At 27.3% G+C, this 24,484-nt stretch overlaps 1 protein-coding gene across 6 annotated transcripts in view; it reads right to left on the bottom strand.

Moving 5' to 3' along the window:
- Positions 1–1,274: 1,274 nt before the first annotated feature.
- LOC100202002 (probable voltage-dependent N-type calcium channel subunit alpha-1B) overlaps positions 1,275–24,484 on the bottom strand; it is a 109,667-nt gene continuing 86,457 nt past the window's right edge. For 3 of the 6 annotated variants that reach the window (XM_065799732.1, XM_065799734.1, XM_065799735.1), the window contains 8 exons: positions 24,192–24,351; positions 22,736–22,863; positions 22,396–22,492; positions 14,699–14,804; positions 13,397–13,501; positions 12,101–12,204; positions 5,406–5,468; positions 1,275–1,628 (listed from right to left, as the gene is read on the bottom strand). In XM_065799732.1, coding sequence (XP_065655804.1) covers positions 5,412–5,468; positions 12,101–12,204; positions 13,397–13,501; positions 14,699–14,804; positions 22,396–22,492; positions 22,736–22,863; positions 24,192–24,351 — 757 coding nt within the window. In that variant the 3' untranslated portion in view covers positions 1,275–1,628; positions 5,406–5,411. The remainder of the gene's footprint in view (positions 1,629–5,405; positions 5,469–12,100; positions 12,205–13,396; positions 13,502–14,698; positions 14,805–22,395; positions 22,493–22,735; positions 22,864–24,191; positions 24,352–24,484) is intronic. The other 3 variants (XM_065799733.1, XM_065799737.1, XM_065799736.1) reach the window with 1 other exon arrangement.

Genomic DNA, 24,484 nt, shown 5'->3' with positions numbered 1-24,484 from the left:
CTGGAAAATTAGTCACAATGTTGACTATCTGAATAAGGGATGGAGAAATGGAAAAGTTATGAGCTTTAGTACCATCAGACTCAGTGGTGTTAGAGCCAAGTCATTCAGTGTGATGAGCAAGTCACAAATAACACCAAAAATGGCGGGAGGGCGAAGAATAAGGCCCTATGATCAGAATATAGAGTGCAGATGATAGTGTGAAGAGGTGCCAAGTGGAAGCACATAAAAGAATGGTAGTGGTAGTAAAATCTAATTTCTCAACAAATAGGTGAATTGATGCGTAAGTATACGCCCAAGCAAAGCATGTGATAATTAGAGTCTTTGCGAATTAAAGGGTAGTACCCATCGATGCTGAGATTTGAAGAAGACACAGCCAAATTTTAATTGAAAATTTAAAAAAAAAAAAAAGCTGCTTATTTTAGAAGACATTGAAATTATTAAACTTTTTTAACTAACTTTATTTTACTTTTAATTTAATTAAAAGTTGTGTAGCAATAAATTTAAGTTGATAGTTGTGTAGCAATCATAAAAACCAACAATGTAATACTTTTTTAAGGTTCTCTAAAAAACCATGCAAATTGAAACATTTTTTTCAGTCGTAATGCGGTCGACTTGAATAAAATTCAATAACTTTTAGAAGTGCTAGTTTCAAACAAAAAACTACTGGCACTGTCGCTGGCACAAATCCCATAAAATACTGGATTGTGGCTCAGAACCCGCATTATACGATAAAGTAATGATGGTAAACTTTTTATAGTTGAATACTTGGGAAACTTAATAAGTTTCTTCTTGTGTTCGACACCCTTTCTACCTCCACTCCCATATCAGTGACTAGAATTTAAATGTTTGTACATTCGTTTGATGCATTTCCGTGTAAACATGAAAGTAAAAATTTCAATTACATTAGATTTGTCATGCATTTCTGCATGAAAATAGTTATGAAAATTATTTTTAATAGTTAAGGGTATTTAGGAAATTTTTTTTGCTGTAAATCATTGTTTGTGTTTTTTTTTATGTTTACGATAGTCAAACTTCCTTCATATGTAAAGAAAAAACAGACGATCATTTACACTATTTCGGCACTAATTTTCAGTTAGTGTTAGCATATTTTTTAGTGACAAAACGTTGACAACTGAAAGAGCCTTCGATCACTGGGTGGTTTACCCTATGTGGTTAAAAAATGGTTTAGCATGATCAATGTTCTATCAAACTCGAGGCCTAATTAATTTTTAGACTTATGTAGTTCCCCCATGAATCTAAAAAATTGAGACAAATTTTATTATAAGATATGTTTACTTTATCACTTATTTTATATCTTTTCTGGATCGTATTATAATGAAACTACCAAAATACTATTAATACGCACCATATACATACATACATACATACATATGATTTATATATGGACATATACAATACAAATATGTTATTATGGTTTTTCTGACATAATTTTTAATAATGTTTGTATTTAAATACGTCATTTCAACTGGTGATATTTAAAGTGATAAGGGTACCATCAGCAGAATACTTTGAGTATATAACTTAACTCGAGTATATAACTTCGAGTATATAACAGCCGAACAATTTTGTTTAAGATTTCTTCCACTGTCACATCAGTGCTAAATCACCTGAAGAATAAAAAAAAAAAATTGTGTTAGCTTAAGCCATTTGAATGTCTGCTCAAACCAAAGGAGTATTTCTTTGGCTGTACCAATGAAATAGTTCTTTGGTCAAAGCAAAGGAGTAGTTTTTTGGTTATACCAAAAAAGTAATTCTTTAGTCAAACCAAAAAAGCAATTTTTTTGGTCAGAACATAGGAGTAATTATTTGGTCAAACCAAAGATATAATTCTTTGATTAAAGAAAAGGAGCAGTTCTTTAGTCAAACCAAAGAAGTAATTGTTTGGTTATACCAAAAAAGTAATTTTTTTTTTGTCAAGACAAAAAAGTAATTCTTTAGTTAATCAATAATTAAATGTTGTTAGTAACGTCTGAATTTCAAATTTTATGTTGACTTTAATAAATTTTAACTCATTTAGTCGCATATTCCGACGTTTCAAGTTTTGTATAAATTGATGAACCAAATAAAAATTGTTTGAATAGTTGTTGTATATTTACCGAAGTTAAAAACAAGTTTAGCTTTATACTTAACGCTGTATAACGGCATTGTTGCGTGGTTTAATGGCTTGTTATAATGTATTCATTAAATACAGTATAAAAGTACTTTAAAAGTGTTTAAAGTACGCATTTTAAAAAACTAGTATTTAGAATAATTTACAACACTGATAGTGGTCTGGTAAAAAACCGTCTTGTTTTTAGAAAGATGGCACTTTTTTTTTTAAACCACTGTGTTTTGTTAATGGAATTAATTCTCCTCACTATAACGCACATTAAATATTGTATCCTTAAACTGAAAAATAAATGTAATGAGTTAAAAAAATTATAAACACATAGTTTATTAAATTGCTAATTTAAAAATAAAAAAAATAACACATATACATATAACAAATAAATGTTAAAATATTTAAAAAAAAAAATGAAAACTAAATTTTCAGATCAAAATTTTAATGTAATTTCAATGATTTTTTTTTACAAAAGATCTGCTTATTTTTGAAGTACTATTAAATTTTTTTGTTGGATTGTACAAAACCAGTTTCCCAAAAAAACCTTACGTCTTAGTAGATATGCAATTTCACTGATTATTTCAATTAAAAAAGCCCGCTATTTTGGATCTTGAAAAACCATAACTTGTGCTGAAAAAATAAACTGAAAAAAAAGAGATAGAGTAAGCAAAAGATAGGTGCATTATATATCATGAATCAATAGAAAAGTTTTTTAAAAAACAATATCCAAAAAATAACTAAGCTGAATTGCGCGGGTTTACAACTTTTGGCATTGTTCAAAAAAAAGCGAGAGTCAATTTTATTGTTTATTAACTGTAAAGTTTTCAATTAAGGATGTTTGACAAAACTTGACAAAATAAACTTAAAGAAAAATGCTTAAAAAAACAAAAACTTAAAGAAAAATGCACTTGAGTTTGTAAACGTTACAAAAAAGAGGAATTTAAATAAAACAGTAATGTTGTTAATAAATCAAAACATATTATGAAACGTTTTTTTTATTTACTGCAGCTGTTAAAAACATTTTACAAGTCGTATTGGTCAGATCAAAATATTTTCAAAAGTTATTTAAATATAATTAATTACCTTATGTTATTAAATTTTTTTATATAATATACTGGCACTATATATATATATATATATATATATATATATATATATATATATATATATATATATATATATATATATATATATATATATATATATATATATATATATATATATATATATGTATATATATATATATATATATATATATATATATATATATATATATATATATATATATATATATATATATATATATAATTTAAATTCACCTCCCAAAGGCCGAGAAAGTCACTACAGACGAAGAGACTAATTAATTGTGGTTATAACCCTTTCTCAACTACGAAACAGAAACCTTGACCAACAAAGCCGCTGCGCGAAATAACAAGTTGTATATTTAAACTATATAAAAAGTACAAAAAAGTCTAACAAAAAGTTACACTTATTATTTACATAAGGGGGCATTCATTAAGTACGTACAAAGTAAAACTGTTTTAGGAGCCCCTCTGTACGCACCTGTATAGTATAGACTAAACTAAACTCTGCACGAGTTTAACATTAAATTTGTTAAATACTTGGTACTAGAACGTATTTTTATAGAATTTTATGGTTCCCAAATATTTTTGTAGACAGTTTCAAAGTACACCAAATTGTTTTGAAATGTTGACATTCTAGCGAGTTTGCAGGGTTATCTGCTTTTATGACACATTACTTTTTTTTTCATATTCTTGTTAGGTGATAAATATTTTTTGCAGAGTGCATGCTAACTCTGGACAGAATACAAATGTACAATCTAAATGGTACTTGTTAATAAATAGAATAAAAGTTCATAGAGCTATAAAATGCTATATTTAGAAAATGTAATTCATAGAAGTAATTTTTTCTTTTTCTTTTATATTTTTATTTAACTGTAAATGCAGATTTTACATCATTAGTATAAGATATATTATATCCATTGATACTGAATTTATTTAACATAAAATAAGAATCATTGCCAAAAACGGGTTTCTATTTTTGACAAAAGCAACTGCTTTTACTGACCTGAACGTTTTCGAATTACCTTTTTTTCTTGGTTTAATTTTCGTCTTTGCTTTTTAAAGTTTTACTAATGTATTGTTGAGTATAGTTAAATTTTTGAGTTGCTTTTTCTTGATAACCTCCAACTTTATGGTTAAATATGGATTTCAGCCTTTTAATATCTTTCCTGGTCATTTTTTAGCCTTTCCTTTACTTCCTTATACTTTTTGGTATCCAGATTCACTCAGATTTAGGAAATTTAATTAATCTGATGATGGTGTCTTTTGGTATATTATAAAATTTATAGTTGTCATAAGTACACTTTTTATCAACGTAACTACAACTTAAATAAAGTTCGCATATTTGTCTTCTCTTGTTTTGAATTTATTTTATCATTCATTTTTCTGTAAAGAATAAAAAGTGATTAAAAGCTAGAACAAAAATACATTCGAAAATATTTTAAAGGGGGTTATAATACATTCGAAAATATTTTAAAGGGGGTTATAATACATTCGAAAATATTTTAAAGGGGGTTATAATACATTCGAAAATATTTTAAAGGGGGTTATAATACATTCGAAAATATTTAAGCCCATATAAATAAATATTAAATATTTAATACATTCGAAAATATTTGCCCATATATTTTAAAGGAGTTATAACTTTTTAAATCTAGTTCCATTTTTTACTTTTAACCCATAAATACTAAAAACCTAAATTATTTAGGACTGAAATAACAAGGTGAAAAAAACAGTAAATCTATTGACTTTTCTTTCAAAAATTTAATTTTGTTTAAACACAAATTTTTTGAATTTCCATTGGCTAGTAATGAGCCATAGGGAGTTGTATAGTTCATTTGTATATTTATAACTTTACATCTAATGAAATAACTATATAATTTCATTGCAGAATAGGCGTTAGCTTAAAATGATGATCAAAAAAGGAATATGTGAGATAACATATATTTAATAAAATAAACATACACTATATATACATATAAATAAATATATACATATATATATATATATAAATATATATAAATATATATATATATATATATATATATATATATATATATATATATATATATATATATATATATATATATATATAACTTTAATAAATAAAATATAAAATAGATTAAAAATTTATTAAAAAAAAATTTTCATAAAAAAATTATCATAAAACTTATTAAAAACATTTTATATATAAAACATACCTTTACTTAAAAAAGATATTTTATTATTCTCAGACCTAGACTCAACGGAGGAAGTGGGTTAACCTATAAAAAAAAGTATTAACACATTTTGAAATTTTTTTTTTTTAAACATCTTTGCTTCCAACAAGGCTGCAAGCAGCCACTAATTAAAGTTGGAAGTTACTGAAATAGAAAGATTGTAGAGCAAGATAACCATTAACAGACAACTTAAAGGATTGCAAATTATATGAATCAGGAAAGCAAGATGAAAGAAGCGAATTCCAAAGAGCTGATGTTCGAGAAAAAAAACTAGACAAATAAGCATTTTTGGAGCACTTAGGAACAGTCACAGAAAAGGAATGAGACTTAATTGAATGACGAGTAACACAAGAATGAAATTTAGTAGATGGCACAAGAGACGCTAGCTCTTTAGAGCAGTGCCCATTATAGTATTTGTAGAAAAGAGAAAGAGAAGCAGCATTATGACAAGGTGATAATGGTTGGAGTTTGGCTGCAAGAGCAGGTCCAACTATGTTTACAATGCGTTTTTGCACCTTGTCTAAAAGAAAAAAGGCATCATTAGAAGATCCGCCCCAGATATAGCAACAGTATTCCATACAAGGCCAAATTTAAGATTTACAGAGATAGAGAATAGAATATGAAGTAAGAAAGTGTTGAGCTCGATAAAAAGATGCAACCTTAGCAGATGCTAATTTTGCAACTGATTTGAGATATGGTTTCAAAGAAAGATCGGAAGTATGAGTTAATCCTAGAAGATGAAGAGTAGATGACTCATCGAGTACATCACCGTTCATAAATATAGGAAGATCTAACTTATTGCGATAACGATTGGCTGAAAAAAATTGAGTTTTATTTGTTTTGAAGTTCACCAGCCACTGTGAGACCAATGCTGTAGCAGAAGTGAGATCCTTTTCAAGCTCAAACGCCCCCTTCAAGCAATCAGAGAGTGTTGGTTTCTTATCACAACAAGAATAAATGGTAGTATCATCAGCAAACAATGCCACCTTAGATGTGAGAATATCTGGAAGATCGTTAATGTAAATTAAAAAGAGTCTAGAGCTGAGGATAGAACTTAGAGGAGCCCCTGAAGTTACAGAATAAGAAGAAGTGTGCTGTCCATCGAGGATTACTTTTATACTACGATTGGAAAGGAAGAATTCAATAATCTTAAAGATGTTGCCAGATACACCATAAGAAGAAAGCTTATGGAGAAGACCAGCATGCCAAACTTTATCAAAAGCTTTTGAAATGTCAAGAGCAATGGCCTTAACCTCTCCACCTTTATCTAATGCACGATAAAACCTATCGGTTATTACTGTTAGCAAATCAGCTGTAGAACGAGAAGATCGAAATCCATATTGAGGGTCAAAAAGTTAGTTATTAGATTCAAGATGAGAAATTAAGTTTGTTAATTAAAGATTCAAAAACCTTGCTTATGATAGGAAGAAGACTAATGGGGCGGTAGTTAGACAAATCAGATCGCTCTCCAGAATTTTTAAAGATAGGGATAACAAATGCTGCTTCCAGCAGGCTGGAAAACAAGACTCTGATAAGCACTTGTTGAATAGTTTCAAGAGTATAGATGACAGCTCCAGAGAACACTTCTGTAAGACAATAACAGGTATGTTGTCCGGGACAAGCTGTAGAAAAGTCTTGGCAGGAAATCACTTTAGATACAGAAGCTGTAGTAATAGGAATGTCAAGCAATGGATCAACCTGTTTGTTGGCAATATCAGGTAGAACGCAACTAGTGGAATCAAGAGATGATATTGATGAAAAGAATAAATGGTAGTATCATCAGCAAATAACGCCACCTTAGATGTGAGAATATCTGGAAGATCGTTAATGTAAATTAAAAAGAGTATAGGGCCAAGGATAGGACCTTAAGAAACCCCTGAAGTTACAGAATAAGAAGAAGAGTGCTGTCCATCGAGGACAATTTTTATACTACGATTGGAAAGGAAGGATTCAATAATCTTAAAGATGTTGCCAGATACACCATAAGAAGAAAGCTTGTGGAGAAGACCAGCATGCCAAACTTTATCATTCATGACCTGAGAATAGTGGGCTTTGGCATTAGACAAAATCTTTTTACAATGGTTTCCAACAGTAATAAACAGACGTCTGTTTTCTGGAGAATTGTTTTGCTGATAAATATGGAAGTATCGGTTTCAATTGGCAATCGCAGCAGCACAGTGTGAGAAAAACCATGGAGGAGAGTGGGGCTTGACTTGGAATTGTCGAAAGGGAACAAAAGATTCCATGCTAGCCTGAATCCACGAATAGCCTGAATATAAGTTATGTAAAAAGCACATTTGTCGACAGGAATTTCTACCCAAGGTAGAAAGGTACCCAAGGTACCCAAAGGTACCCAAGGTACCCAAGGTAAAAAGCACATTTGTCGACAGGAATTTCTACCCAAGGGCCATCACAAAGAAAATCACGGAAAGAGTCCCAGTCAGCTTTAAGGTAGTTGTAAGAGGTACAATAATAGGGGGATTCAGGTGATGAAAAAGAATGAGATATTAGTTTTAGAGAAATCAAACTGTGATCAGAAGCACCTAAGGGTAAATGTGGAGAAACTGAATACTAACTAGGATCAGAAACAAGACATAAGTCGAGTAGAGAAGGTAAATGATTCGGGTTGTCTGGAAAGCGAGTTGGAAAGTTGACTATTTGAGTTAGGGATTGAGAAAGGCAAAAGTTGTGGGCTTTAATGCCTGCAGAATCACTGACGCTAGAGCCAAGCCAAGCCATCTATCAGAAATAACATCAAAAAGAGTGCAGTCTTGAGATGAAGGACAGCAATATAGAACAAAGAAATGTGATAGAGTGAAGTGGTGCTAAACGAAACCACATGAAAGAATAGTCTGTGGATTCAAATCTAGTTTCATGACAAATGGGTGAATTCTTACGAATGTAAATGCCCAGACCAAGCATGTGACTATTGGAGACTTTACGAATTAAAGGAAGATAACTATCAACACTAAGATCCCAAGATGAGACAGCTGAACTCAAATTATTCACACAGAGCAAGTAGGTCTGGTGAACTTTGCAATAGATAAGACTCAACAGAAGAAAAGTTACTTTGAAGACAACGAATATTAGCGAATGATTGTTTTAAAGAACTTGGCGATGATGATGGTTTTTTGTGTTTTATAGTTTTTGGTACTTTATGCATTTTTAAATTTGTTGAAGAACTTGAATGATTATTTATAAGTTTATATCACAAATATAAAAGTAAAAAAAGTTATTATGAGTGTAAAGAGTTAAGTTAAATTATTTTTTTGTTAGTCTAACAAAATCTTTTTACAGAAAATATTTAGTATTTTGGGTTATATCAACTAACTACTTAATTACTGAAAACATGCACATTGTTGCTGCAACACACTTAATATTGCCGAAAACACACTAATATTGCTGACAACATACCTAGTATTGATAGTAACATACCTAATGTTGCTGATAACATACCTAATGTTGCTGACAACATACCTAATGTTTATGGCAACGTACCTAATGTTGCTGACAACATACCTTATGTTGCTAGCAACATACCTTATGTTGCTAGCAACACGCACAATGTTGACAAAACACACATTATGTTTCTAAGCACAATGCGTGTTTAGAAAATTGTATTTTCCAAGCTTTAATGCTTTGTTATTTCATATCATCAATATCAGAGCGGTGTTTTGAGATAGAGAATGTAAAATTGAAGATAATACTGAGTGATTGTGCTTTTGGCAAAGAATTTAGTAAAAGTGAAAAGTAGGTTTTTGTGTTGGTGGTAACAGACAAACTGGCAGTTAAGAATTGAATTAAGTTTCATGATTTAAATATTTTAGAAGTTAGGCAGACCACATTAGAATTAAAGTTATGATTCTGGAAATAAATTATCTTTAAAGACTTGTTTTGGAGATGGTATGATCTAATAATAGCTTGTTGATGGTATTGTGCCCACATTTGGCATGCATATCTTAGATGTGGACCAAAAATGGCATTGCTATATGCTCAAAAGTGATTTTTGATTAACATAATAGCAGACTTTAGCCAGAATGTAATTAGATTTGTTTAGTTTACTTCTAATTCTTTACAGTGGAATAAAAAAAAAATTAGAATCAACTTTGATACTGAGATACTTAATTGAGTTTACATAGATGAATTTATGCCTACTTAATCTAAAGTTCACACTTTTTGAGTTAGAAAGCAATGAGATGGGTTGGTAATTTGTGAAGTATAGTAAGGAGCCATTTTTTTTTTTAGCTACTTTGAAAACATTATTTTTAAATGAATTTTTTATAATTGTACAAAAAGGCTTAAAAATAATGTGAGGGAAAAGTTTAAGAAAAAATATTTTTAGGACCAACACTTTTCTAAGCTTTTGTGTATTTGTAATGAGACTAGACATTTCATCTACAGTCACAGGGTTAATAAAAAAAGATTTAACATTTGAAATGTTAAGAAAATCACTAAAGATGCCTTTTGGGGTAAAGTGTTAAATACTATGTCTTGGATAGTACTAAAAATTTGTTAAATACATCAGACAACAGTGTGATCAGTGATAATATTTTTATAAGTTTAAGTTGGAAAAATGTATTGTGTGAAGGTCTAATAATGATAATATTTTTATTCTTTTTCAAGTATTTTTAACATTGTTTACATTGTCATTAAAGTATGTTGTAATGATTTTTAATAAATTTTAACAAGATTATTTTGTTTCTATATAATTTAATTTTTAAGAATAATTCATTTTTAGTATAGATATTGAATTTTATAAACTTTCTAAAAAGTTTGTTTTTAATTAAAATAGATTCAAGTATTCTATTAGTAATCCAAGGTTAAGATTGTAGTTTAACTTGTTGATTGGCTAGTATTTTGAAAGGAGCATTTTGGTTTTAGATCATGAAATTATTTCAAAATCATGTCATCACGATTTTGAAATAGTTTCATGGGTTAAAAAAATTGATGATGTTACATCAATTTTTTTAAGAGAGAGTTACCAGTTGATATTTAAAACTATTAAACAAACTTTTATCAAAAGTTTTGAAACCATGTCTGCAAGTTTTTGCATTTTTGGATGTGTTGCTGTGCCAGGAATGCAAGCAAAGTTAAATTAAAAGAAATAGCAAGGTTACCTGAGAATTGATCAAAAAAATGAAAGTTTATGAATATGCATATACTTTTGGTTAATTATGTTTGTTTTTTCTATTTCTTCTTAGTTCAAGTGTTCTACATTTATCAATGAGCATTTTCAATTTAGTCTGCTAGAAGAGTTTAGTGAATGAGTGGTTAAAGACTCAATATATTTAGGAACAGTGTTAGATTCATTATGGCTTATTAGATGCGTATTAAAGTTAACCATTAAAAAAAAAATGTTTTTCTTTAGTAAATTATTCAAGTTAAGAAATTAAGCAGTTAGCAGTGAATTTATGTTGATTCAATGAGAAATGACAATAAATGATTCATTGAAGAATGACAATAAATGATTCATTGAGAGATGGCAATAAGTGTTTCATTGCGAGATGAAAATAAATGATTCATTGAGGAATGACAATAAATGCAGCCAAATATTATATTTGTTTTATGAGATTTTACAATTTCAACAAAAATAGATTCTAAATACTTCGAAAGGTAAACCATAAAATTGTTATGAACTATGTAGCTTAAATTAAAATATAGGTATAGAAGAGTTTTTTTTAGCCTCAGTAGGACGATTCTTAATTTTAAACCTGTTTATAGATATATCAGTTATATTAGTTCATTTATATATAAATTATATCAACAAGTTATAATAATAATTTATATAAATTCGATTCTGTAATACCTATTGACGATAGAAAAGTTTCAAGAGAGCTAATATGACTACATAGCAAATCATCATGGAATTGTAGGGAAGCAATGCTAAGATGAATATTTAGAACTGAATTGAGTAAGTTTTATTAAGACAAAGGTGTGTAAGCCTGAAGAATAACCTGCAATAAAGTAAAATCTGCTGTTGGTAAAGCTTAGAAAGGTTGTTTTTTTTTAAAAAAACAAATCTTAAATATTATATTATTTTATTTCTGATAATATTAGTTAGAAGTTTATTTACTAGTTAAGCAGTAAAGGACACTCAGATCTTAGTATAATTGTTTTATGTAGTAACTGTTTATTGATAAAAGTAGACATGCACAATAGTAGATAAAAGTAAAACTCAAAAAAGACTGCATAAACACCCATTTTTTCAAAACCTAGATGTGGAAAAAAGGTTTATAAAGCCACGTAATAGAATTATAAAAACAACCAGAAAAAATTAGATACAAAAAAAACTTTTCCCAAACATTAGATGTATAAGTTAAGCACACCTTAGTTTTAAAAACGAAAGAGTTGTTTTTATTTATAGTTATTATTTTATTTATTAGTATTATATCTTTCTAAACCCATTTTCTTTTTGCTTGATTAATAATCTCTTTTTTTTTTTTCTCTGTCTTTTGGTTGGTTTTTTCTATTTCTTCTCGGTTCAGGTGTACTATGTTAATTTTAAATAACTTAAGTGACGTCATAAATTTGTTTTTATATAACTTCTTTTAATGTTAAAAATGTTAGAATATGTATAAATCTTAGAAAATATTATAGTGGTCAAAATGTTTGCAAACATCTTTGCTGAAGAATAAGAAATAAAGAAGAAAATATATACAAGTTATAATTAAACTCACCCTGTGCACTTTTCTTTTTCTATTACTTCTTCTTTTTATGCTCTTATAATGCTCCCATATAAGTTTTGCAGAATAAATTTTTGCTATAGTCATTTCCTTGCTATCTACACAAATTGAAATATTAAAAAAATAACAAGTTTGTTAAAAAAATAATATGTTTTTTAAATGAGAAATCTAATTAAAATCTAGTTATATGTTACACAGGAAACATATGCATTGTATCAATGTTAAACAGGAAACATATGCATTACATCACTGTTACACAGGAAACATATGCATTATATCACTGTTAAACAGGAAACATATGCATTATATCACTGTTTAACAGGAAACACATGCAAAACGCTTTTTCTTATAAAGAAATATTAAAATTAGTCACCTAAGTTATAAAATAATACAACATAATTAATACAATTTAGCTAGATGCATGTGTTTTTTATGTTCGATGTGTTTAAACTTTATTTTACACTAATATATAGCAGAAACATCACCAAAGTATTTTGAAAATTTAATTTCAAGATCAAGACACAACAGAAATATTTGTATTGTTGTAATATAAAATTTTTTTGCCACATTTTGTTTAGAACTTCAATAACCCAATCATTTTTTACAAAACTCTAAATAGAACACTATTCATGGAACTTAGCTTATGTGACGTCAGCTTTAAATTGCTGTCCTCCTCACTTACAAACAGTTTTACAACAAGTTTAAAATATTTGCAAATGTTAGGAAGGAAATATACTAAAAATAAAAAAATAAAGGAGCCTAAACTAATCCTAATTAAAAATTAAACTAATAAATATGAATTTTTATCCAAATAGCTACTTTACTCGTTTTTAAAGTAAAAAAGTGTCATTGACAAGAAGCTTTTTAACTGGTTATGCATCATACCATTATGAATATTTTTTCCTTGAAAAAAGATGAACTACTACTATTTTTCATAAATGACGAGATTTAGAAATGTAATTTTTCATGAATGAAAAAATTTAGGAATAGAATTTCCTAAAATATTATATATTTTAGGAATGACAATATTACTTTATGCAATTCTGTGTAATTAATATTTTATATAATAAAACGTTGTAATAAAAAAACGTTTATATAATAAAAAGTTGTTTTTTTATTTATTTAATTCAAGTATTATTTTGTCAATTTTGTGACTTTTTTGCCCGGCACCCCTTTACTTTCCTCAAATTTAAATTTTAACTTTTAAAAATACTTGCTATTATTATTTTTATTCCTTATAAAAAAATATTTAAAATACATACAACTTAAAATATATAGTTTAGAATATACTTTTTGGAGTCCTTGGTATAACAAGGTCCAAAGTTCGTTTTGTAATATTCGGAAATTCCACCTTCAGCATCTTACGAAATTCCATATCATTACTTTTTAGATTTGCTGTAAAGTAAAACATAAAAGTTTATTGAACTTTATTTTAAATAAAATTGGAAAACTTACATAACATAATATTTTTTTCATAAATTGCATTACTTTGTTATTATAACAGTTGTTCAACAAAAAGAATGTGAAAATTATAAATTGCTATTATTCCCTAAGTTTAATTTAGGCAAATATTTTTATATAGAGTATAGTTCTTATATTTCAATATTATATTTCTTGTACCAGTTTATTATTTCTGACTTTTCATGTTAGAGGAAAAACTTTCCTCCTGTTTATTTCTTTCAAAAATCTTTAACTGGGTCAAACCTTTATATCTAGACTGCTGGAGACAAAGTTTTTGAAATCGCTTTATAAGAAAATTTTATAGAAGCTAATTAAATCTTTCTTTATATACAAATTAACTTCCAATAAGTATGCAGCTACTAATAATTTTGGAAGTGAATAGAAAAGAAAAGTTGACAGCTGAGCAAAAAAGAATTTAACAGAAACCTTAAAATTCAAACCTTAAAATCATTGTTAAAATAAAAGGTAATAGGTAATAAAAAATGAATTATATAAAAAAAAAAATTTTTTTTTTAAAACATCATCTTAAAATGTAAAAATGAGTTACAGTTTTATGAATTTTGCAAAACCAAACATTACAAACTTTTAAAAACAAATTTTATACTGTGCAATATTTGACACATAGAGCAAAATTTGTTGATAAATTTGACAATTTGCTTTTCAATATGCAATATTATAATGTAATACAGTAAAAAAAACAAAAACATTTAATATAATAAAGTATAATATGATTATAATAAAGTATAATATGATTATAATAAAGTATAATGTGATTATAATAAAGTATAATGTGATTATAATAAATATATAAATAAATAAAATAAAGTAAATAATGTAATGCAGTAAAAAAAGCTAACACAGTAAAAAAGTAAAAAGTAATATATAATAATAAAATGCAGTAAAAATGTAATATATAATAATAAAATACAGTAAAGAAGGAGGCTGTTTTGCAACAGCATTCATAAGTTTAAATTTGCAAGATACTTAATCATAACAAAATAAAGAAATTTTTGTTTAAACCAAAAAAATTTTTAAAATATAATGAGCAAATATATTGAAAATTTTATGAGAATTTTTTCATTTTTTATATCAATCATCTTTACCTTATACAAAAGTTAGAAAATAACTCACTATTTTCAGTATATACTTCCAGACCCGTACGCACGAGTGCACAAAATGTCCCGGTATAGTCAACTGTGCCATTTTCATACAAAATCATATTCATTTGTACTAGACGCTGTGCAAAATAATATCAAAATGGTTAGTAATAATGGTAAAATTAAAAAAAAAAATCTCAGTTCTATTTAAAAAGCATATAAGTATAGTGTTATTTACTTTATTAATGTTATAAGTATTAATAAAGTAAATATATATATATATATATATATATATATATATATATATATATATATATATATATATATATATATATATATATATTTACACATATGTATACATAAAGGAAAAAGTAGCCAAGCAAAATAACAATATTCAACATATATAAAAAAACGCATGATAGTAGACTGTTTCCATATTTTTCTATTTATAAACTTGTAATTGTTTGAACTAGTAATTTGAAAACATATATTTTTTTAAAGTTTTCTTTTTTTTATTACAGCAATTTACTGTTTCCAGTAAATGGTATTTGTATAAACAAAGTGTTTAACTACAAATTATTCGATCATAATCTATTTTTACTCTCTATTATAACTTTATCATCACATTTTTTAGTTTTGAGAAGCTGTTTTAAGTTATTGATGGGTGCAACAGCATTGGAAGAAAAAAATAAAGCTAGGAGATTTGTTCTTCCCAAAAAATACTTTTCCTTCTTTCCAAACATCGAGTTTGCACCTCTGTTAACCCTTGATACAAAAATGTCCTTTAACCAATTTTTATCAGCACAGATTTGTTTAACAAAGATCGATGTCACAGATACATTTAACAAAGATCATAGTGGAATAATGATCTTGATTAAAAAAGTGAAATTGAAAATCATAAGAGAATTGCAAATTTGCAGAGAAAGAAAAAGAAAGAGGAAAGAGTGAAACTTATTCACAATTACAATAAAATTGTTACCAAAGATGAAATTCCAAACAGTTTGATTTACAAATTATTGCTGCAGACAGAAAATTGTACCCAATGTCTACTAAATTCTTTCTTATAAAACAAGAATCTTCAAGGTGTATTAGTTCAAATTATGTTTAGATTCTATGGATATTATTACTGTACACGAAAATGGTTTGTAAAACTAGATCGATTTGGCAGGAAAGCAATGCTCTGTGTTTGGTGGGATCAGAAAGATGTGGTGTATCATGAGCTTCTAAAACCTGATGAAACCGGTAATGCTAATTGCTACAGGCAAAAAATGATTAATTTGAACCATGAATTGATAAAAAAATGACCAGAATAGGCTAAAAGACACAACAAAGTAATTTTGTTACACCCCAATGCACTTGCACTTACAGCTGTAAAAGTTCCGGATACAATTAAAGCACTTGGCTGGGAGCTGCTACCTCACTTCCTGTATTCACAAGACGTGGCCCCTATTAACTACAATTTATTTTCATTGATGGGAAATGCATTGGCTGAGCAGCACTTTGATTCCTACAAAGAAGGTGAACTTGAGTCTGATTGGTTTGCTTCAAAAGATGAATATTTCTATTTTATCCAAAAAATGCAAGAAAGGTGGTCAAAATGTGTAGAAAGCAATGGTCAATACTTTGAACAATTAATTTTAACTTTTTCATTTTAAACTAGTTTTTCATTTTATCACTAAAAATGCTCACTTCATATTGATACACCTGGTAGTTTTGATATTATATTAAACAGATCAAACAAACTTGAAATTTGATTTTAAAATTTATAACATCAATATTCTTGAAATATGGAGATATTTGATTGACTCAGGTTGTAAGCAAAGACAAAAATGAGTTTTAAAACTGCATGTGTCTAAAAACTGACAGAGTTACTCTGACAGTACTTTGATGATAGCTACTACATAAAATTACAAAATCTATTCAAAAATTATAAGTAATCTTTTGTTTTCCAGTTTTGAAAACAAAACATGATTTATAAAAAAGACCTTTATGATACTGGAAATTGTTTGATCCAGTACCAACCCAAAAGGTTTTTTCCTCCATTGATAACTCATCCTATATACCAGAATCATTTTCTCAGTTGGCTGTATTTAAACTTGAAATGTATTAAAAATTCCTTGATTTAAAAATCTTAACTTTCTGTACCATTTTTCACCGCATTATTACTAAATAAAAACGTGTCTGCATCCGTTACTTCTGGATCTGATCTCTTCATTTTCTTTGGATCTGATATTTTCTCTTCAATTTCTACTATTGATGCAGATGCCACTGATGAATGCTGATTTTGATTTGATGCACATCCTTGTTGCTACTGCTCTGTTGTTACAATAGCTGTTGCTTTTTAATACTTTGTTAACTTTGGAATTTTTTCTAAAACCTTGTTTTAATTTTCCAAACATTCTATTTGTCTTTTTCTATTATCTGAGACACTTGGTTGGCTGCGCCTCATTTTCTTTCTAGCATTTAGTTGAATTTCAGTTCTGGACAATAATTGCATTAAAAGTTTTGTGATGAAGGTCAATACCAGTAATAGATGTACAATCAAAAATTTATGTTTTTTTTTTGACAACAGTTCTTTTAAGGTCGTGATGAAGATGAAACCTACATTGTGGTTAATTTACATTATACCCTGAATTGAATGGAAAGGTTTAAAGTAGTATTTATTATTTCATATATATATATATATATATATATATATATATATATATATATATATATATATATATATATATACATATATATATATATATATATATATATATATATATATATATATATATATATATATATATATATATATATATATATATATATATATATATTAGGGTGTCACAAAAAAAAAATTTGGGTTCGTAATATATCCTGCTATATGCATATGCACCAAATTTAAGGGTTTGTAGACCCTTAGAAGTGTTAGGTGTAAAAACTGAAAAACAGGCATTTTGGGATTTTTTTATATGGTTTTTCACCTAAATGATTTATTTCTACCTCTTTCTCATTTATTTATTTTGACTTTATAAATAAGCAAGTATTCTAATACCATATAGAATAGATAAAACATATTATTAAAAGCAATACTGTAATAAAGTTTATGTTTTTTAGATATATAAATATTAATGTGGAAATAAACAATAAACGATGCAGAAGAATAAGCTGTAAAAAAATAAAATTTAATGATGTGGAAAAAAAATAAAAAAACGTGGTAGAAAACTCAAGGAGACCATTGTATCTTTTGAACAGACCAATTTTAGAGCTTCCCAAATACCAGTTACCAACGAATGGCGGCATTTTAAGAAGATATTGCCATATTATTTCCTCAAAGCAATTAAGATATAAGTTGACAAAATCAAATATTAGTTGCTCCATGCAGAAAGGAGGGTATCAACTAATATGTCAACTCCCTGGTGTAAAATGTGAGACAAGTATTAAAGATTGTTTTGTCAAAGAAGTAGTAAATATCTGGTCTAGAGCGATATTTCAAAAAGACTTCTTGATGAAAAGTCGGACCATTAGAGATTAGATTGAAAATCTCAACAAAAAATGGAGAAAGCAAATAGATCTCAAAAAGTAAGAATTTCTTATATTGTTTACAATAAATATATTTTTAAATTTTAGCATCTTTTAAAGTTATAAATGTGTTAATTATGTCTTTTTCATTTGTTTTTACTTTTTTCTATACTAGATTGAACTTCTCTTCAAAAGAAGCTCTTTCGATTCTCGAAACCAACTATAAAAAAACTTCAAATGAACTTTTTGACATACGTTGCAAAAATATTGTAGTGAAAATCAAAACAGACCACAATTGAACTCCTGATACCATTAAAGAGGACATTGAATTCCTAATTGACCAAAAGTCTACTAGAAAAATGGCTTTAACTGAGGATATTGACATGATTTATCACAAGAGAATTGAACTTAGAAATGAGTTAGATAAAAAACTTGAAATGTTCATAGAGGATAAAAATTTATTTGAAAATGATTTTGTCTCTGGTTTTGATACAGGAATCAGTATATTTTGAGTCAAATTCATCTAATGATTCATTTTATGATGTATCTAGTGAAGAAGATAAAAAGTCCTCTGCACCATTAACAAACAAAAAAAAAGGATCTGATGAGCTGCACCTCTCACTATCAGGGGATGGATTAATAAAAGCTACAAGTGAGGTCGCTGCAAGATTTCATCTTGGTGTAAGGGGTCATACAATTTAATCTTCAATTCTTTCTTCAATTCTGAAGTATGCAGGGCATGATTTGGAAAATATTGCTTTGTCAAAATCAGGAACCCACAGAAAAAGATTTCATACCATCAAAAGCAGGTAAAGAAGATAGAAATAGTTATAAAAATGTTTTGATCGGTAAGAAACTCTTGCTTCACTTTGATAGTAAATTGTGCAATGAATGGGGTCTTACAAATGATATTACTGTTAAAATGGAAAGGATTGCAGTAAGCGTGACAGTCCTCTCGGATGATAATAGTAATGATATTCTACTAGGAGTGTTCCAGGCAAATTCATCTAAAGACAAAAACCAAGCAAAAGAAGTAAAAAAGGTACTAGAAGATTTTGTAATTGAAAATAACATTTTTGCTGTTTGTACTGACACAACTGCTTCAAACACTGGTGCACATAATAGAGGAATTGAACTTATAAGTAGATATGTTGTCGGAAAGCACATTATGTGGCTTTTATGTCGTCGACACATATATGAGAGACACATCAGTCATTTAGTGCAAGCACTAACAGGAAAGACTAAGACACCAAAAAAAAATGTTTTCTAATTTTAAAAATCATTGGCCTGAAAATTTTCAGGTATGCAATGAAGACATTAACTCATTAGACAGATTTAATTTCAATACTTTCAAAAACAATTCTTACTTGTACCAGATTGCACCAGAGGCTAAAGAATACTTAGGAAACGCCATTACCTTGAAATTTTTTTGCAAGATAAGAACAGACTATATAAGATTATGTGAACTTAGTTCTTTCTATTTGGGTAACGAAGTACCATATTTCTACCTTCATCAACCCCCTGCCTTTCATGAGGCTAGATTTATGGCAAATGGGATATATTTATTGATGCTTCAACTAACTCGTAAAAACTTAAATTTATGTCAGTGGAGGAGATAGATGTCAACAAAATTGTACCTTTTGAAGCAATGTTTTATATTCCTTGGTTTCTGAAGTCATCTATAATAATCCAGGCACCATCTAATGATTTAAAAGCAATTAAAGTAGCAGAAAGCATAGAGGAAGAAGACAAAATATTAGGTAAAAGTCTCAAAAATTCTCTTCTTAGACATGTGGTAATTGGCTGAAGATAGTGTTATTGAATCACTAGCAGATCCAGACATAACTAATGAAGAGAAATTCTTAATGATACAGAAACTTATTAACTATCCATATCCTGAGGATATTTCTTATTTTGAAATAAAGAAACCAGAGATTAGAGTGGATATAATCATTAACAGGAACACTCATTTGCACGAGTTTGTTGGGAAAAACAGCTGGTATATTTTTTTCATACTTGATCTTAATATACAAGATATATTGTTTTGGATTTCTGATGGAAAATTTGTCAATCTCTATTCCAGTTATAAGTTTTTTAAAGATTTTGTTTCAAATATTTAGTGCACAAATGACTGCTCTGAAAGAAATATTTGTCTTGTACAAGATTTTCTAGCAGACAGTCATATTGAAATTCAGAGACAAAACATCATGGTGGTTGCTAAAGAGAATAGAAAAAAAGTGGATACATGGATGAAAAAGAGCAATTTGAACAGCATAACTCCTTAGTATAAATTATTTTTGATTAGATGTAAATTTATTTAAAATAAAAAAATAAATATTTTGAAGCGAAATAAACTATTTTCTTCTTCGGTTTTTTTATATTTATCAAAATATTTTGAAAAAAATGGAAATTTACACCTAACACTTCCTGAAGGTTTGGAGACCTGAAGTTATACTTTTTCTTTTTTTTTAAGGTATATAACCAGGATATGTTTCGAACCTTTTGGTTTTGTGAAAAAGTTGTTTTTTTGGGACACCCTAATATATATATATATATATATACACATATAGATATGTATATATAACAATTTTTCCTATTTCTATAGCCAACAGTGTTTTTAGAAAAAGAAAAAATAGCAAAGAGTAATGAAGCAAAAGATAGCTGTCCCATGCCAGTTGATGTAGTGTAACTCCTTGGCGACAGCAAGAAATATGATATTAAATGTATGTACTAAAGCCCCCGGCAACAGGCTATTTTAGTGTGTCATCAGAGATATTATTTAAACATAAATTTATAGTTAGGAGCAGTATGTTTTAGTTTGACATCTTAGATGCTATCTAAACACCCATTCATAAATGGTGTTTAATCCTGTTTAATCTAATAACCTTAATCCTGTTCTCATTTATTTTTAAGAATATTAATAGATTTTACATGGTAAGCATATCTAATTTTTAATGGTGTATTGCTTATACCAATGTAGAACTTATTGATAGAAGTGTGAACAATATTATTTGAACTTAGATTAGCTTGATTTACCTAACATTGATTTGATTGAGGGCAGGTATTCATATAAAGTGCACAGAATCATAAGACTTATAATATGAAGATTGAGTACATTTAAAATAGATTTAATATTTGGCATACAGCTATAACTTTTCTATACTTTTTTCTATAACTTAGTTTTATTTTGTTTCTGTTGAAAGTTTTATAGAACTTGTGAAGGGTTTACTAATAAAGTTTTAAAAAGTTTTTATTAAAAACTTAAGCCAGACATTAACTATTCCTTATCACTCATGAGTAGATCTTTGAAAACTTCTTCACTCAAAAAATTTGCAGACAACCTTGGCTCAAATGAATAAGGAACTTGTCTTAAAATATAAGGCAAGTAGTTTGAATCAGTCTGATTAGAGTTTAAAAAATTTTTGGGCTTTGAATAGGGTTAGAAAGTGTGGTCATTGAGTTTCAATGTCCATTCAAAGTAATTTACAACTTTTATGTTGTTTTGTAATGATATATTAATATTGTTATTTTAAACATATCAACAATATGTTTGTTTGTATGTTTATATAGAAAATTTTTATTTATTTAGGGGTCAATCATATTTTTAAGAATTGCTAAACCAACATTACGGTATAATTTAAAATCTTTTTTATTAAAAACTGTGTAATTTCAAACAAAATATAAATTAAACCAAGTATAAATTAAACCTATGTACCACAAAATGCTTTTGCATTAAAGCATCAAGTATCTGTCTTATTTTTTTAATCAAAACTTAATCATCAAAGACTTTGTTGAGCAATAGATGCCCAACTTTTCAGGATCAATAACTAGAAGAATCTTTAAGTTTTGTCACAAAATTGTATTTTTTAACATAACTAAATTATATATATATATATATATATATATATATATATATATATATATATATATATATATATATATATATATATATATATATATATATATACACACACACACATATATATATATACATATATATATATTTATATACATATATATATTTATATACATATATATATGTGTATATATATACATATATATATATATACATATATATATATATATATATATATATATATATATATATATATATATATATATATATATACACATATATATATATATATATATATATATATATATATATATATATATATATATATATATATATATTGTATGTCATTTATTAACAAAAAGAAAAACCTTATATGCCAAAACATTTGGACATTTTGCACCCAATCCTAATGGTGGCTGCATTTGTCGAAGTAACTCACAAACCTCAGTATATTTGATGCGACCACTAATATTATAAAATAATATAATTAATATATTATGTTAGTAAAGAAAGTATTAGCAACAAATAATCTACCAACAAAAAGAATTTTTGAAAATAAAAACAACAAAAATCATACCTTCAATACAAATTTAAAAAAAAAATAGTAAAAAATTTGCACAACCTTAACAGTTATACAAAAAACTAGCTCATAAAGTTAAAGTAATTTAATTGATAATACATAATAATAAAATAAATGGTATAAGATACCTAGCACATGGATCAAAATCTGACCAAACAGTGACAAATTCATCTAAATGATGGGGTCCAAGAATGCTAGAATCTCCAGTGAGAAATGAAAAGTTATCCATAATGACAGCAACAAATAAATTCAACACCTAATAAAAAATTATTTATCATTAAGAAATTAGAAGGTGCTGCTGTGGTGGCAAAAAAAAAAAACAGCCTGAGGCTAGCAACAATAATAAAATTTTATTTTAACAATTAAAAGCCTTTTTTGCTATATTTATTGGGTTGATGCATAATCACAAAAACGGCAAGCAGAACATCAACATTCAACATCAACAGCAATGCCTATCTGGCTCAGCTTGATTGCCTTTATGAAGCCAAAATGCTTTTGTTTCTGAAAAGTGTTTCTGAACATGTGACAACTTAAAAGCTTCTTTGACTCGGTTCAAAACAAAGTAAAAGATTTTGTAATTTTACTAAAGACTATGTATGAGATCATTTAAATCAGAGAACTATAGCAAATGTTTTTAACTCAATTTTCCAGACTGCAAGGGTCATGATAGAAAATGGGTTTTGACCAAAATGAGCCACTTGCGGTTCATTATATAGAAACATCTAGCGTTTTCAGCCCAGTTAACTTGGATTACCATAATTTTAGAATTAATATTTGTCAAAACTTTGTTTGATTTCTTAAAAATTATTGATTGATTTTTTCTTTACAAATGCATGTTTAATAAATTTATCACACATTGCTGATATGTGCTAGATAAATTCTGTTACAGTAAACTTCTTTGAAATCTTTTGGAAAAAGACGAGCTGAGTCTTTGAGATTTACAAGTTTTCTTTTTAGAGTGTGACTTTTACAACTCAGTTTTGCTTTAGAATATGCTGCTTTTTTATTACGATAGGCTTTAAATTTTATTTGATATCTCTAAGATCTGGATACTAAGGTCTGGAAATATTTTCTTTCAGGACTCCAAAAAACATAACTAGCTTTATATTCTGCATTAGGATGTCCCAAAAAACAAAATTTTTGAAAAATATATGCTATTGCCCAATGCATTTTTTATGATAAAAAAACAATGTTGGGTCTCAAATGAAGCAAAATCATATAAAAGTTTCAAAAATAATAATTTTATTATAGAAAATTATTAAAAAAAAACGCTGTCAAAAAATTGGTAAAAATGCAGTTTTTTTTTATTTTTAGTTAATAAGCAAATAAAATTAAAAAAACAAATAAATAGAAAAATAATTGTACAACTTTTTTTAATTTTATAACTATAGTAAACTCATCATTGAACACAAAGTTTATTCCTTTATTGACTATCAAAATCAATAAAGCAAAATCAGTTTTGAAGAAAAAATCATTTAGTTTCACAGAAAACATTATTTGACTTCAAAGAATATTGTCAAAAAAATTGTGTTGCTTCATCACATTTTTTTTAATAGAAAGTCAGTTATAAATATCAAAACTTACTAAATAGCAGCAAAAAAATATAAATGAAATGAAGTAAACATAAGCAAAATTTGTTCCACATTGAGTAGATGAAGGATCAACTGCTTTTATGCTGTAATCACAACGAGCTCCATCGGAACAAGCCTTCATTATTAGAGGCCAGTTTTCACCTGAAGTTGATCTAAAGAATTCAACAACTGTCTATACAAATTTTATACTATTAATTTTTTTTAGCTTAAATGGTCTATTTATAAATGTTGTTATAGTTTATTTATATGGTAAGTTTTTAAATAATTACTTTATATAGTCATTTT

This window comes from Hydra vulgaris, chromosome 06 (genome assembly GCF_038396675.1).
Source record: "Hydra vulgaris chromosome 06, alternate assembly HydraT2T_AEP".
In the NCBI taxonomy this organism is placed as follows: domain Eukaryota; kingdom Metazoa; phylum Cnidaria; class Hydrozoa; order Anthoathecata; family Hydridae; genus Hydra; species Hydra vulgaris.
Note: the sequence above shows the minus strand (reverse complement) of the source record. Positions and strands in the feature narration are given on the sequence as shown.